General features: G+C 35.9%; 1 protein-coding gene across 2 annotated transcripts in view; it reads left to right on the plus strand.

Annotated features, from left to right (window-relative positions):
* CNOT2 (CCR4-NOT transcription complex subunit 2) overlaps positions 1-17,005 on the plus strand; it is a 93,623-nt gene that overhangs the window by 54,298 nt on the left and 22,320 nt on the right. Inside the window, exons 3-6 of one of the 2 annotated variants that reach the window (XM_086610866.1) lie at positions 1,299-1,346; positions 12,043-12,109; positions 15,375-15,522; positions 16,160-16,342. In XM_086610866.1, the coding sequence (XP_086466992.1) occupies positions 1,299-1,346; positions 12,043-12,109; positions 15,375-15,522; positions 16,160-16,342 (446 nt within the window). The remainder of the gene's footprint in view (positions 1-1,298; positions 1,347-12,042; positions 12,110-15,374; positions 15,523-16,159; positions 16,343-17,005) is intronic. The other variant, XM_086610867.1, reaches the window with a different exon arrangement.

The following is a 17,005-nucleotide window of genomic DNA, read 5'->3' on the forward strand; positions in this document are numbered from 1 at the left end:
GTGCATGAAATGTATGTGAGGAAGGGCTTCACTTAGCTTTAAGCTGTGCGTGACTGTGTTTTCAATGGCAAGTGTTTTAATTTTAGGGAGTTTATACATGTAAACTTCCATATGCTTGCCAAGGTTTTATTTTTCAATCTTTAAGAATTGTATTTGTAACTTAAATGGGGTTATTGATTATATCTTGCATTTGTGTCTACCATGTTTTTCGTTGTAGTTTTTCATTTTACATCTTCAACTGTGTTTAGTTTCTGAAAATGCCTGGTGTAGCTTGCTTGTCTGTGTAAGTATTCTAATTTAGATATTTCTCCCATGTGTAATGACACAAACGTACAAAACCAATCATTCTTGAATGTTTTTTTCCCTTGGTAATGCATTATTTTATGTTAGAACTGCATTGACATCACTGAAGCTCTGCTTTACTAAAATAAATAATTTAGCTAGAAAGCATTTCACTTCTGTATGGAGTGGCATGTAGAAATACATGGAATACTGAAAGCATGACTTGAAGTTCATGTCACCTGAAGGTCAGTAATACCATCTCATGACAGGCTTGAATTTAATATGTCTAAGCAACATATAGACTAGACTTTAACTAAACAAAATAATAAAAAAACCCTTTCAGACTTTCAGAAAGGTGTCATTGCTTCAGGTCTACCTCTATGGCTGTCCAGAAACGTAGTTATTTAATAGCAGATGTGAACATAGTATTGATAGACCTTGACCTATGTAAAAATAAACATTTCCTAGACTCTTAGTTACATGAGTTTTAATCCAGATTTTCAGAGATGGAAATAGATTTAGAGTAGAAGGCTTTTTAAAACAAAATGAAACAACAACAACAAAAACATGCTTAAATGAAGCTTTCCAGTTCAGTTTCGTAAGTTATTTTGATGAAAAATTTCAGGTGAGCCAGCAAAGCATTAAAATGTACTCCAGTGTAAAGAAAATTAAATAGGCTACTCCTTTCTGTTTATGCCCATTACATATGTGTATATACCACAGATGCATATAGGCACAATGGAATATTTGTAATGTCCAACATACTTCCCTTTCTGTAAGCACTGAGAGGTGCAGCTAGCACTCTCAAAACCAATAGACATTATTTCTCCGAAGTGGTTCTTAAATATTAAATCCCCACTTCTAGATTTGACGCAATGAGGGAGAAATCATCACAGTGTAGTAAGAAAGGTAAAGTGACATGAGTGCTATGCTGTACAGTGTACACGGTAAAAGCTGATGCTTGGTACGGTGTTGACACGGTGAATGAGTGTTTTAGTTGCCTACTTTTTCTGTAGGCAATGTTGCAGAAGTGGATCTTAGAATTGGACTTCACGAGAAAGAAGGTGGGTGTTCCAGACACCAGGAATGACAATTGAGAAATCATGAAAGCTTGTGGGAGAAGTGGCCAAAATGGGGCATAGAAGCTGCTGTAGTTCACAGAAGAGTGATGTCATTCCAACAGAAAACAGAAGAGTGATTTTTTGCGAAAGCTTTTTAAAGTTTTCTTTTCAAATCCTTTTTAAGGGCCTTTTTTGTTCCCCTTGTAGCTTTACTATTGACCATTACAACTTTTTGAGTTTATGCTTATGAGATCTTAAACCATTATATGCTATTGTAATATTTTTTTAAAGTTGATCAAAATAAATATATGGTGGTGGTATTGACATTGTACACCTTTGATCGCTCAAGTATAGCTAAATGCATATTCTGTATTGCATGTTCCTTTTGATACCTCATTTGGCTCACAGTAGATGAGAGAGATTGCAAAGGTGGTTGTATTCTTTTAGTTTCCAGCCAATTTTACAGCTTTGAAACCTTTTCCAATTGAAAATAACCATGTTTTCAAATAGTCTTTCAACTGGGATTCTACTGAAGATGATGTTCTGTATATGAGAACACAATAAATATATTGACTGTGTTGTTATTTGTATAACAGTATTGACAGAGAAAAAAATAAATTTACTCAGAATTTTCTCTGGGTAAGCTATTAAAGACTAATGTTCAAAACCTGCATCCAGTTTTATGAATACTTGGAGAGAAAACTTCCAGTGTTCTAGATCTTTAAACACTTGAATCTTTGTATCGTCACACTTATATTGAAATGGAGTAGGTAAATGTGGGGATAAAATAAAGGTAGAATAAACTTTGGGGAAAGGAGTAAATCACTTTTACATTCAGCAAATCCAACTGGTAATAAAAAGATTAAAATATAGCATACACAATCTCTTTGTAAGCTTACTGAAAAACGGCAGTCTTTATGCCTTTTTTGTAGTAGAATTATCTAAACAAGGTGCAGTTTTACTGCAATTTAAATTATTCGTCTTTCATTTTCAGTTTCTTGTATGTCTTTACCGAGAGCAGGTAAAATTAATGTATTGCAGGTTTTAGCCACAAACCTGTAGAAAATGAGTTAAACGTTAATTTTTTTTCTCCAATGTATCATATGTACATATGAATCCTAAGTCCTCCATTTATGCTTCACTCATCCTCTAGAGTTATTCAACTGGGAATGAAGTGGTTCTGAGGGAAGCCCTCTGAATGGCCTCCTTAAATACTGCTCTGGGTGTTTTCTGTTTTTCACTTTGTTGAAGTCTTGCTGATTCTGACTTTAAAAGTTGCTGCTTTCAAGTTGTTACCTGCATGCATATGTTTACTCCAAGCAGAGGAACATATAGAATGGTGAAACCTTCCTAAAATTTAGAGTAAGGACTATTACTGCAAGCATATTTTATATAAACTTTGAAACCTATTTTTCATTTTACAATAGGGTTTCTGTCCTTGCGAAGAAGCATTGTCTTCAAGGGGATGCAGTGATGATTTGTGCACAGTTTTTGACTTAGGTTGGGAGCTTTTCAGCTTTCTACGTCGTTTTAACACCTAAGGTGGTAGTTTTAATTTTTTTCCAAATGATATTAGGAAATAGTTCTTCACTGACTAAGTGGAAAAACAATTTAGAACTTATCTGAAAAAAAATATGAAAAAATACTTTCTGCCTTTTAATAAACAATTTTCATAGCACTTACTGATGTGATGTTCTTGTGACATGTTGCTATGGCGAATTTGAATTTTAAAATCATTTCCTTTACACGATGGTGAAGTGAACTAAGGCTGCTCAAGTCCTGTCTTAATTTTGAAGACTTTTTACGAGTGGAAAGAGGTAGCAGCAAATAGTTTAGGATATGTTATTTTTATTTCAGAGCCTCAGTGTAGCTAAAAGCTTTCTTTCAACTTACCAGTTTTTCCTCTAGTGAATACGGTTCAGACCGTCAGGACTGATATGGTATAGAAAAGTTGCATGTTACTCTTATGCACAAGTGCTTCCAAAATCATACCAATGCTGTTTGAGTCTGTTGTTTTAGGCACAAAATTATGGTTCCTTAGATGAGATTAGATCTTATTCAAGCCATCTAATGCTTCCTTTTTAATAAATGAGTGGCTTTGCCTGAGTCATCACAAACCCTCCTGTGCTAAGTAGGGAAGTAGAACAGAGTACATCCATGAATGCTCTGTCTATGAATTATGCTACATTTAGGATCAATGTGTGATAACCAGGTCAATAAGCCTTCGGCAAAGAAATTAGAACTTGAAAATAGAACAGTTTAATAAAATAGTTTAAGATTTGGCTTGAAACAAATGTGGTCCTGTAACTTAAATCAACAAAAAGATGCACTACGTGCCCACAAAACAATTACAGAGCTTATTTGTGGCCAATTTCACCTGCTTGATTCAGCTGCCTGTATACTCAGCAAAATCATTTCGAGGACAGGGCTACCTGTATTTTTATTTGGATAGAGTGACAATGGTAGAAACGTGTAACTCAAAGCCTTCATATACTTTTGAATCTACTGTCTTCAGCTGTTTTCACATGAGCAAAACAAAAATGACAATGAGCTTTGAGATAAGATGGGGACCCACTCAATCTGAACTTCTTACATTCTTATAAATGAGAAATCAAAGAAGCACTCTACAAGGTTTGACCAGTCTAGCCCAATCCACTGAAGATATCTATGAGAGAATATAAGATCAGGGCATCTTCTGTTCTGAACACGGTCATAAATCTGACAGTAGACAGACATGCCTTTTAATGAACATCTGCCCAAATTACGAGGAAAGTTAGGAGAATTTTTTCAATGAATGCTTCTTCCGTTTCTTAGCCCAGTGCTTTGCTGTTCATTTACTCTCTGTTGCTCAACAGGTGATAAAATGCTCACGTAGCGTACCAATAACTCTGATTTGCACTTCTAATGGATTAGTTTGCTGAGCTTATTCTCCTCTGAAAAATCCTAATGTTTTAACTGATTCTGGACTTTCTTAGTTGAGACCTGATATTCTTTTGCAGCTCAGTTATTTCAAAAAGTGGCTTCTTGTGGAGTTAATATATTTTAATGATTGGAGCAAGTGAGATGTAGCCTGCAGATTAGATTTGGCTCATTGCGACTAATAATCTAGCTCCCTGGCACTCTCTTTCCTGCACTAGGACGTCCTCAGATTTGGATATTGTGCACAATTAGTTGGGTTATTGATTCTGGGAGCTTGCTTTCCAGAGATTTCTTCTGTCCTGGTGTAGTAGAAGTATGCCTGTGATGGGTCAAATTCAAGCATTCCTCTGTCATGAGACAGTTGCATGAAGGCGAACGACACGGAGTTTATCTTGTAATGGTGGTGGTGATACAATGAAGGGATGGTCAGAAGCTGTTATCAAAGCCTTTACTGTGAACTTTCGTTGAAGTAATTTATAGAACCTTTACCTAACTCTTACTGTGTTTTGAAATAAATGGCCTTACAAAGAGGTGGTACTTTTACTACAGAGAAAATGCTGAAACAAGACTTAACTTACCATGGAATAGAGACCCAGAATCTTGCTAAGTTTGAGAGGCTAAATGTGGAAGGGTTTAATCAGTCTTCTGGAGACAGCTTTGGCTTTAGGGTTGCTGAACACCACATTGTTCCAACTGGATTGTTGACTTTCTAATGCTTTTTTTAAGGATTCTAAGGAAACCTATGGTATCTTGTTTCCCAAGGCATCTTGCTTGGCATTTGCCTTAGTCATTGCACGAGAGTTTGTTAGCTTAGCCATAATTGAACTTGAGATGCTGCTCATAGAGTTGGTTTAAGTAAATAAGAATTCCCATGGAATACTCCTGTATCAGGAGCGGTTACAGCATTCACGCTAATGCTGGCTGGTTGAATAGAGCTGCTTTACATTAACGTAACTTGTCATAGTCTGAATAGTTTTGATTGCTTTGTGGAGCGGGGGCGGGGGGGAGGGGGGGAAGTAAAGCTTATTTTGGAAAGAAAATAGATTAATCTCTTTAATTATAAATGGCAAATTAATATTTTCATATGCATTACTTTGCATGTAAACATACTTGTAGATTTGACTGAATAGTGGGTTGGTTTGCCCTGCTAGCTTTGTAAAACACATGGCTTAAGCTTTTTTCTTTGAAGTGTGAGTTGCAAAGCAACAGAATTGCTTTTTACCTTCCCAGAGAGTGATTAAACATCCTTTGCATCTTTAAACATATTATGTAGTCATTTAAAAAAAAACAACCAACCAAACAAAAAAAAACCCCAAAAAATAGCACAAAACCCCTCGACTTTAAACATTTGAAAATTGCAATGCCATTAAGGAAACTGTTGGAAGGACTTGCAAGGAATGAGATTAGAAACAAATCAAGGGAGTTTTTGTTTCAATGCAGTATACCTTTTCAGAGCCTATTGTCATCCTACCTAGAGCTTGCACTTTCGTAATGAAGTTATATAGTATGAAGAATGAAAAGTTTAGTTTGCAAAATGCAGCCTTTTACTGTGTCACCTATAAGTTTGTACCTGGATGGGTTTATTAAATAAAACAATACATTGTAAACTAATTTTCCTTAGAGAGGAAAATGGATTTTTACACTGTTATGCTGTTTGCAAGAAGTATATGTCTGAATTAAAGTTATTTCCTGTCACTTACTTTACAATTTGAAATTGTCACAAGAAAATTAATTTCACTATTGATGACTAGTATATAATTTTCATTGTAATTGAGTTTGTGTTTATTTTTTTTCTAATAGAATAACTAAATGACTGTGGTAGGTGCTGTTTCTGTACTTGCATCTAAAAGTTGTATTTTACTGCATCTCCACTTAAATCAACAATATATAATAGTTTTTGTATGTCAGCTTTAGCATTTGAAGTGGTTCCTTGGACCAGATTAATTCCATGCATAAAATTATCTGCCTTTTCTAGCAGGGGGAGGCTATGGTTTCTTGCACAATAATGCTCTTCACTGAACGTGCTGTATTGTAATATTGTAATATTTACATGCTCAGTGTGTGGGTGCTTTGGTTTTTTTGTTTTTCATATGCAACTGGTTATTTAATGGATATAAAATTTTCTTTGTTGTCCTAGTTCTTCATTGTTTATGACATTTTTTGTAGCAGCTTTCAACAAGTTTTTAGTAATCTTTTGGCTTGTTAGCACACTGTACCTTCAAACTGAATGTCTCTACACAGGGAGAATTTGTTTTTAAGAGTTTTACTTTAATAGCCATGTTAATCTCAGGTTAATAATGTGATCATCATTCAAAGGCAACATCTTTCCTTTAAGATCTTGAAATACTGCTGCCAACAACAGTGCGGTCTTACCTCCTTGTGCTTCCCAAGTGCCACTGGAGGCGGAAGACCACAACCGTAAATGATGAAATCTAAAAGATTGAATACAGCTTCATATATTTTTCAGTATTGTATTTGGTTTTATATTTCACAAATATAAATTTGTATTTGTATCAGTAACAATTTTCACTTGCAAATAATACCCTGCAATTATAAGGCTTTCAGAATTTTTCCATTGATCTCTGATTTTGAGATTTGGAAATATTTTCTTGTAATGTGGGAATTTTGTGAATGCTGTGTTAAAAAGCAGTTTGTAATCTAGAGGGGGACTAATAATACTACTAAAAAAAGTCAGAGTAGAGCAAAATCTGTATTTTTTGAATCTGTCATTTTTTGGCTTGATTTATTATTCTTTTTTACACCAGTATAACACTTTCTTCTTTTGAGCCCATAGGTCAGCTGTTTTATTATTAAATAGTGTAGCACAGATGGCAGATACCAGAAAGAAAGTAGTGCAGTTACAAAATGATGCTGATGTTTGCAGCTGAGAGAAAACCATCATTTATCGGGCCAGATACTACTCACGGACTTGCTTATTCTAACAAGTTTTGATTGTAGGAGTTGACTTGGTAGCACCGGATTGATGTATTTTAACTTCAGGTTGCCTCGTGTTTTCAGACAGTGGCTTTAGGCTGTAACTGCGTAACATGGCAGCCATCGCAGAAGTGTTCTTTACTGAATTTTCTTGGTGCTGCGTTTAGGATGAGAGGCAGCAGTTAAGGTGACAGGCGGCTGTCCCCGCGGTAGGTTGGGGGTTTGCTTGGAAGAGGCAGGATGCTGCAGTGTGGCGGGAAGCTGATCTGGCAGCTCTGCTGCTGGGCCTCCTCCCGCTTCCCTCTGCTTGCGGGGAGGCTGCAGCCTGCCTCCGCTCGTCTCCCGAGAGGCTTGTAAAACGCAGCAGTTTTTTCGCAGTTCTGGCAGATTTAAGCAATTGCTGGTGCTGTTTTCTCGAGATTGTTGACACTCTGAAGTGAACTTACTGCAGTAAACCCATCAGGAGTTAACGAAAGCAGTTACTGTAAAATCTTGTTCATCACTAGGAATAGGAAATTGCCTGATGGCATGTTACAGCTTACTGATTGTTGGTGTGGACAAGTCCAGAAAAATTGGGCCATCTGCTTGGATCGTCAGTTTGTTTGAGTTCAGAAGCATAATCTTCCATGATCAGAACTGCACTGTGGCTATTTGAGACTTGCGGGTAAAATGATGTCTACGTCTTAGTTGACTGTTGTCAACTCAGCCCTTCAGCCTGCCAGTACTGCGTGTCGGTCCTTCCGCGCGCTCGCAGAGTAAAGCGCACCCTGCGTGTTACACAAGGCCTTCCTTACTCGGTTGTCTCCTTGCCCTGTGGGAGATGCAAGTCCTAGGCCTCTTCCATCTCCTGACAATAGGTATAGGGAAAGACGATTGAAACAGTCTGTCTAGTTCAGTTGTACAAGGTTGGAACAGAAGCAAAAATGCCGTGCTAATTGCACAACTGGGCTTTGTAGCTGTTAACCACTAGCAAATCGATTTAAACCTAAATGCAAAAGTTTGAAGAATGGAGGATTTTTTTGTACATGTGCAGCAAAAGCTTTAAAGTGTCACAAGCTTGTTTAACAATTTTCCTTGACTCTATCAAAGATTATTAGTCACTTGTTTTAAAAAGTTGTATACATTGTATACATGCTGCTAGAATATGCATTGACGTCCTCTCAGTAATTTGTTATGTTTTGTTTCTCAAAAGTTGTTACAAGTCTAAATCTGAGCATTTTTTTCCTAAAATATTGACGTAATTGGGTAAAGCTCAAAAGATCTTTCCAACTCAAAGAGGTTTTAGTCATCTTAAGGGTTAGACTGCTTTAGTTTATATTGAGATTATCATGACCTTTGGCAGTTGTAGACTGAAAGAAATTCAAGAGTGACTTCCAGCCACTGTGGAGAGTTGTTACATTTTGTGTGTCGTGTGGCTCGTAGTCCAGTCAGTTAAAGTAATGATTGCAGAATGCCAGAAGGAATGTTTTTAATACTACTAATAGCATCCATCTTGAATCTTCATTATCTTTGGTAGACCAAGTTCGAGTAGACTATAATAGTGAATCAGAGATTCTGAATGCAAATAAAGGTCCTGGTGGCATAGGTTAAGTTTGTGGTTGATTTAGTTGGTTTGTTGTTGACCTAAATTATAAGGAAATAATAGAAAAATAAGACAAAACTTTAAACTGCTCCCTATTTAGCTATGAGAGCAGAAGCGTTTAATATTGGAGAGGGTTTTTTGGCCTATTACAAAACAAACTAGAGAGACAATAAGTGAGATACCTGTACAGCATATTCCTTCTCCATGAGATGTTAAAAATCCTGCGTTTAATCAGCCTGGAACGGATCCACAGAAATCTTTGTTTATTTCTTCTTGAGGCTTGTTATCTTTGATGTTCAAAGTATGTTATGACTTTAACACTAGTTGTTAGACTTACTGGATTTGATACTTGGCCTTTATTATGGTTTTCTATGAAGGTTTCTCTACAAGTCATTTTGCAATTAACTCTTCATGTAAAAGCAAATGGCACAATAAACGTGACCTACTTTGCAATGTTTCAAAAGAAAATCCAATTTCTAGTAAGCACTGTTCATTAAATATTATTTGCCATTCCTTTTAACTGAATTTAAAGAATCAAGTAGTACTCAGTGTAAAAGAGGTGGGATTCTTTTTCTTCTCTTTCTAGAGAGGAAAATCTTCTCAATCTAGAACCTCTTAGATCTGTAATTTTTTTATTATTATTATTATTTTAGGGTTTTTTACATTTGAAGTTAACATTATAAATAAAAGGTTTTTGTGCTGAGGTTTGTATCATCTTCTGCCTATTGTATCACATACCATCACAGCAATTTTCAAATGCCCAGATCAGCTGATCTTCATTTTGACTTAACTGTTTTCCTAACCTGTCCCAAAGCTAGTAGTACTTTTTGACTGCTGTTTCTATCTCAGTGACCAGTTGGTGTGGGATTTTTTTGCTTGTGTGCCCTTGTAATTGTTTCTGAAGGTGTCTTGTAACTTTTTTCTCTCATTTTTTCCCATGGGATTAGAATTTACTACACCTTGCAATATGTTCCAGGATTTTCCAATTTGTCAATCTTGAATGTTGGGGATTTTTTTTACCTCAATATTTTTACTTTGTCTTTCCTGTCTTAAAACTACTGTATCAGCTTGTTTTATTGATATTTAACAAACATGAGTTTGTTAGTTTGGGTTGGCAGTGTGCTTTTGAAGTCTGTCTCCCATGTATTCTCACTTCTCCATGCTTTGGTTCGTGTTGCAGAGGAGTCTTGGTGTGAGTGAATTTGATTCCTTCTGGATCAAAACAGACTGGAAGAGATGCTGCAGGAGTGCACCAAACATATTCCACTTAACTAACAGGCGACCAGTCCCTGGCATGAGGTGTTTCAGTCACAGCTAACTCTAGTTAGAAATGCATACAGTATGTATGTTCAGCCCTCAGGACCAGCTTTTTTGTTTTACAAATGCACTTCTCTCTGGCTGCATTACTTGCTGATGCAGATGTGGCCTGTGAACTTTGCTATATGAATGCTGAGCTGAAGCCACTGGTAGTTATTTAAAGTGTTCTTTTTGTTCACAGCCAATTTGTCACTAAGAAAGGAGAACTTTGGTCCAGTTTGGCACATATTTTAGTTATCTTTTTTTTTCTTTTTTTTCCCGCAGGAGGTTTTTGTCTTAGTATTTCAGATTTTGTGTATGCAAGTGTGGATGTTTATTGCTGTAGTTGCTTGCTATCAAATATGTGCACTTTGTTCAAAATATGTGTGAATATGTAGTATTTTTGTGGTGATATTTCTCATCCATTTTCTGACGCTGTACAGTAATGCCTGTTGTAATTTCTCTTCTCATGTCTTCTGTATTCAAAAAAATTATAAATACTTTGTGATTTACAGATATGAATGCTACTTTTGATATTTAGTGTTTACCCTGCATGTCTTCTTTCTCATTTCTACCATCTAGATTTGGCCTCAGTATAGAAAACTAGCAGATTCAGTTTATAAGGTTGGTTTGAGTTTTACATCTATTAGATTAAGTCAACAAAGCAATTTGCGATTTATCACAGTAAAAAATATTTTTATTTGAATTCCTTACTCTGAAGTTGAAAAAGCTTGAAATCCCCTTATGTGTAAGAATACGGACATTGCATTCCTTAAAACCATCCTAAAATTCAATCCAAGTCCAGACTACTGCACTAAACAAGCAGATGTTTGCCCATGGGTTAGTAAGTATGAGTAGCATATTCTGTTGTGAGCTGGATGGATTAGGTCAACTAATACTACTTCTTGCTCCAAGGGACAATCAGCTATACCTAATGATGATGAGCGTCTAATCTGTTCTTTAAAAACATCTAGGGATGGATGTTCCAGTGCTTAACTGTCCTTAAGAATGCAAAAGGCTTTTTTTCACAAATATTTAGCCTAAATTTCCTGTTTCTCAAATTTATTAATACTTTCCATTTCTACTGCAGCATGGAGAGTAGTTTATTCTTTTCTTTTACAGCAGTGACTGGAAGTCTGGTGTCTTAGTTGCCTTCTCTTTGGAGTATGCAACCCCAAATCTCAATCTTTCTACATAGATCATAATTTATTTAGATCTTGCTGTTCCTGAGAATTCCTTTAGTTTGTTGCGTTTCTTGTGTGATGGTGTCTGAAAGTTGACAAAGAAGGTTTTAATGGAAATATTTGGCAGTATGTGAAGTCTCTGAAGTGGATATATTACAGCAGGAAAGATTACTTCTGATGTTTGTACATCTTACTTATTCATGTGGTGTATATAAGCATGACGCTAGCTCTTAGGACAATGTGTTATAATTTTAACATTGGAATCTTATCCGAAGTTCACAGCTGTTTCTATATACCTGCTGCTACCTAGCCACTCATTTCCCACCTTTTGCTGTTGTAACTGATAATATGAAACTTTGCACTTGCTGTTGTTACACTGAACAGTGATCTGCTTGTATGATGCATGTTTTAAGGGGGAAAAAAAACCCTATATCTGATTTAAATAACTGAGTATTCCTTCTTCTGTAAAAATGACTCTTAGCTACAAGGTTAGAAAAACTGGAAGCTTTTACGTCATCTTTGTCTATGCTATTTATCGCGAGTAAAAGAATGACTGTTTTTAGACATGTAAATTCATAAATTTTTATTGACATGTAATATACTGTTACAGTTGTTACTGTGCAGATACTTTGGAGATTTTTCTAAAACTTTTGATGACTTTAAAGGAGTATTCAGTTGCTGTTTTGACTTTCATGGCAAAAGAATGTGCTGTTGTAAACTTTCAGAGCAAGATAGCATGGTATCTTTGCGTTTTTAATAACCTTGTATTCTTCTTACGTTTCAGATGCTGGCATCACCATCAACATCAGGTCAGCTGTCTCAGTTTGGGGCAAGTTTATACGGGCAACAAAGTAAGAATTCTTTTTATTTATGATATGTTTATTTTATGCTACGTATGTTCTCGTTTCATGCTCTTTGGCTATAGAACATGCATATGGCTTTGTTTTCAGATGATCGTAAAAAAGGACAGTATGTCTTCTTACTTGTGTGATTTTTATAACTTTTTTGAAGATATGTTTTTGCTTTGCTTCGTATGCGTTTTTGCAGTGTTTAGTATGCTAAGTGTCATATATTGACACTGTATAGCTGTTAAATATCCAAATATAATCATCCTTTAAAGAATGTCTCTGAAGGAAAGTGAGCTGGGCCAAAATGAGCCTAGTTCAGAAAAATATGTAAAGAATAGAAGGAAATTATAACTGATATTTCATGCTCTACAGGAGCAAATTAAATCTTGTGTACATGCTTGGCAACTCGCATTTGGCAAAGAACTATGCCAGAAAGATTATTGCCTTCTGCACCACTGTTTTTTTCTTTCCCATACCTCGAAGATTTTTTCTGTGTCTGCCAGTCTTGTGTATACTGTTGCAGTAGAAGACCTATAGAGCAATAGTCACAGTGTGTGATGCGAGCCATCTAACTTAAGGGCCAGCATTGAGAACGGAACCTCCTTGTAGTTGAGAGGTGCATCCATAAAGTGACTCAGAATATCTGAGTTAGATACAGTTACACAAGTACAACAAGTTTGTGAACAGCTCTCTTTTATCACTGTACGCTTTTGAATGTTTGAAACTTTCTTGCTAAGTACATCTGACTCCGATTGTAAGAAAAAGTATCTTCAGAGTACTTTTTAGAGAGTGTGGACTTTTTTATCTGGACAAACTAAAAGCTTTGTCTGCTAGGTGCATGGCCTTCACAACTTCTTTCAGCTTTCTTCAAATAATTTTAAAAATACAATGATTACTTTGCTATCTCAGTGGCTCTTGATGAGTGATCATGTAATATAACCTGGCATTTGGTTATGCTACTGAGATTTATATGAACAGTTTCTGGCCGGTCTGAGAGTCATGTTTGGCTCTCGATTTTTTGGGTCCTGCATCTGGCACTATTGAACCTTTCAGATTTAACTGTATAAAGATACTGAAGTAGTTTATTAATTCTATTTATCACAATTATTTGTTGTTTATTTTTAAGGTTAAATTTTCATCAACTTAGTTGATCATTCATTTGGCTGTGGTGCCTAGGGCGTAATCTCTCTAACATGGAGACATGCATGGCCAAAAAACTAGAAAGTGAATATTATCTGCGTTTGGTTTCTACCAAATATTGAGAAAAAGGGGCGAGAAACTTCTGTGTTAAAGTCAATGCTTTGAGGAAGATCAAAGCTGATAGTGCCTGTGCATTTTTAGATTGTAGCTGTCAGTCATTTAGCAAGATGTCATGTTATAAAGTTAATGTAACTTAAACATAACTGTTAGGCAGAAGTTGGCCACCTCATTTGATCAACCTCCAACATAGCCCATGCAGATTGTTTAACTCAGTTTAAAAAGTGGAAAAAGGAATCATAAGGAAAAAAGATATTTTTTTTCCTTATGGTGAATATTTCAACTGCCCCTACTTCCCAGCCACAGGAATATACTTCTACTTCACTGTAACAGCCCTATTCATTAAAAATTCTAGTTTACAGAAAGCCAATAACAAGAAATAACCATCAGTGTAAAACTGGCTTTGCTGAAACAAATGCTTGCATAAAATTAACCTGAATGTTGTAATTATGTTTTTCAGTGTACTGTATGTAGTTTGAAAGTGTATGTATTTTTCTTTACTATTTTTAAAACTCCACCTAATTGTTAATCAGCATGAAATATTATTTATAATGTATATTTATGCTCATAGAAATTATTCTGATGCAGCAAATTGCCAAAATATTTATAGTGAACATCTTGATATAATCAGCGTTTAATGAAGTCTTAGGATGCTTATTATAGCGGATCACACTACCTCTTAATCTGAATGTATAGAGATAAATTTGAGTGTTATCAAAACTTTGAATGTGATTGCAAACTTCTTGAGTTGCAAGTTGTAGGGTAGGACACAGACAGCAGCAGTTTTTAAAGTGTGAGAGCTAACCGACTGGGAGGTTTCTTCAGACCTTGTCCATGATAATAACCTGAGCATATACCGTATCCGTTCTTTACATTCGTAGCATTTAATCATGTTATACACTGGCATATTTAGCTCTTCTGCAGGAGTCATCTACCATGGGAGAGTGCTGATTCATCATAACTTTTCTTTTGTTTGGTCTGCAAGATAAGGCTTTGAGTTCTCTTAGTCTACTTCAGCGACCTTATGCCAATAGGGACCGATACTTACAGCTATCTCATTGTATGTGCTACGTTTGTTTCTATTGATATGTTGCACTAAAGGACTTTTTCTTGTCTTTGAACATCCTTCCAAAACTTCATAAGCACGGAAAAGCAATGTCAGAATGATGAGAAACTTCATAAAGTTTCTGGATGTTTTGAGACGGGGCAGCAACTGGTTGTCTTTTGCTGTTCTGAGTTAAGAGTGATTTTTTTTTTACCTCACTGAAATGCTTACTATATTCTGTCACACCCAACTGTTTGTGTAGAAAATACTTTCCATCACAATGTTAAAAATCTTCTGTATATTTTTAAATGCTAACAGAGGGCAGTTAAAATTCTGCTTGCTTTCTTTTCTCAAAAGATTGAACTTGACTTGATTGTGGACACTGAAGTTTCATTATCAAAAAGAGGCAACTTAAACTGCACAGAGAACTGGCCTAAAAAGTTGTTTCTGTTGTCCTAAACGCAATATATTGTTAACTAAATATTCATAGTTTTATTTTTTTGTTAAAGATTTGCTTAGTTTTTAACAAGGCAGATCAGTGTTCTAAATACTGGCCAAATAAATACCAGTTCTATTCAAAAGCAGTTACTGTATTTCTTGAGTACAGCTACTAATTTTCTCAAAATCCTGCGTTTTTTGAGGTAATATGTAGATTTCCATGTCCTTATCAAAACCTCAAAACAAAAACCTTTATAGTATGCATCTCAAAGGAAACAAAATTTTTAGTGACTCAAATACAGAAATTCCATAAAGAGCCTTTCTAAAGTTTAACAGAGATGGGGCTAAATTTGAGATAATTTGGCTTCTACTACTCAAACAAGGACTTAGTTTTTACAGTGCACTTTCCTTCAGTCTTTACACTTTTTTGTGGGTTGTCAGCATAAATTGTTTCCATCTACACCTGATGGAGAAGACTTTGTTCCTGATTGCTCTATATCTCCACCCCTCTGAATTTTTTTTCAATAGGTGCACTAGGCCTTCCAATGAGGGGAATGAGCAACAATACCCCTCAGTTAAATCGCAGCTTATCACAAGGCACTCAGTTACCGAGCCACGTAACGCCAACAACAGGGGTACCAACAATGTCACTTCACACGCCTCCATCTCCGAGCAGGTATTTATTGACAGCCAATATTTCTGCAATTGTGTCTTTCTGCAGAGCACTTGTTAAATGTTCTGCATGTTTTGTACAGTCTGATTAATTAAAAAAAAAAAAAAAAAAAGAAGAAGAAGAAGAAGAAAAGTAGTTTCTATTGACCACTGCCTATGTTAGGGAAGTCATACTGTAAAACAGTAAGATCAGACTTACTGTAAGACAGTATCTGATTTTTGTATGTAAAGGGCAAATTGCTGGCCAACTCTGCTTCCGAGTGTAAGAGGCTGTTTTTTGACTGTTCTAGTAAATGTACAGTTGAAATTTTTGTGTGGATGTCATACACCATGTAAGAATATTAAGGTAGTAGGTCTGAAGCGCTCATTAAAAAAAGAGCTGTAACACCTCTTCAAATGCATAATACTTAAGTATTTATCTAAACCTGACTGAGGACTTGATTAGTATGTAATGGGTCATCTGGTGTTTCTGAAGAAATCCAAAACTACGTTAATTATAGAGAGTAATCCAAACATGCTGTATTGATGCTAAGCACAAATTAAGTTGTAACAGCTCAGAGTCTGTCCTATGTTAGTAATCTAGATGAGTAACCAAATACTACTGTACAGATTCATCTCTGTGGATGGTTTTTCTCTTTCAGGGGGATATTGCCTATGAATCCTAGGAATATGATGAACCACTCCCAGGTTGGTCAGGGCATTGGAATTCCCAGCAGGACAAACAGCATGAGCAGTTCAGGGTTAGGCAGCCCAAACAGAAGCTCTCCAAGCATAATATGTATGCCAAAGCAGCAACCCTCTCGACAACCTTTTACTGTGAACAGGTAAGGCTGTTTAGTTGGACCATCCATGTACAGCCATGGACATGCTTAAATGCTGCTCTGGGAAATCTAATTTCTGTCCATTAGAGTAAAGCTCAAAAGCTGCTTCGTGTGTTCTCGTCTCCTGGCAATAAATGTTGAAGCTGTTTTTACTATTCACATAAGCTTTTTGAAGCCTTTAAGCTAAATTCTGTTTCTGACTATTGAATTTCTACTGCTGCTACTTTAAAATATGTGATGTTTCTCATATGTTCCCAAGTTTGTTTTTGAAACATACCTTGATTTTCGGGTGTATGCTTACATTTTAAGACTGTTCATCTACGAGTTTGGGAAGAAGTAAGGCAAGATTTAAAAACACAATAGTTATTCGGAAGAATAGTTAACTGATTCAGACACAGTAGGGACCTAGTATTACTTCTTTAAATTTTGAAATAATACAGAGAACAGTGGTTTGCCATTTGTTTAATGATTTGGTGCTCATTTGGATGCCAAAAGCTTTTCAATCACTTCTGCTCTATTTCTAACTCTGGGCAAGATTCTAACATCATAAATCATTAGGCTTTAACTGTGTTTTGATGCTGTGTTTATGTGTAGTTCATACCGATAAACTTGTAATAAAAAGTGTGTGAATTCTATTTAATGTGTGTAGTTACAGCTTTGCCTAGC

Source organism: Tauraco erythrolophus, chromosome 4, assembly GCF_009769465.1.
Source record: "Tauraco erythrolophus isolate bTauEry1 chromosome 4, bTauEry1.pri, whole genome shotgun sequence".
Taxonomy (NCBI): Eukaryota; Metazoa; Chordata; class Aves; order Musophagiformes; family Musophagidae; genus Tauraco; species Tauraco erythrolophus.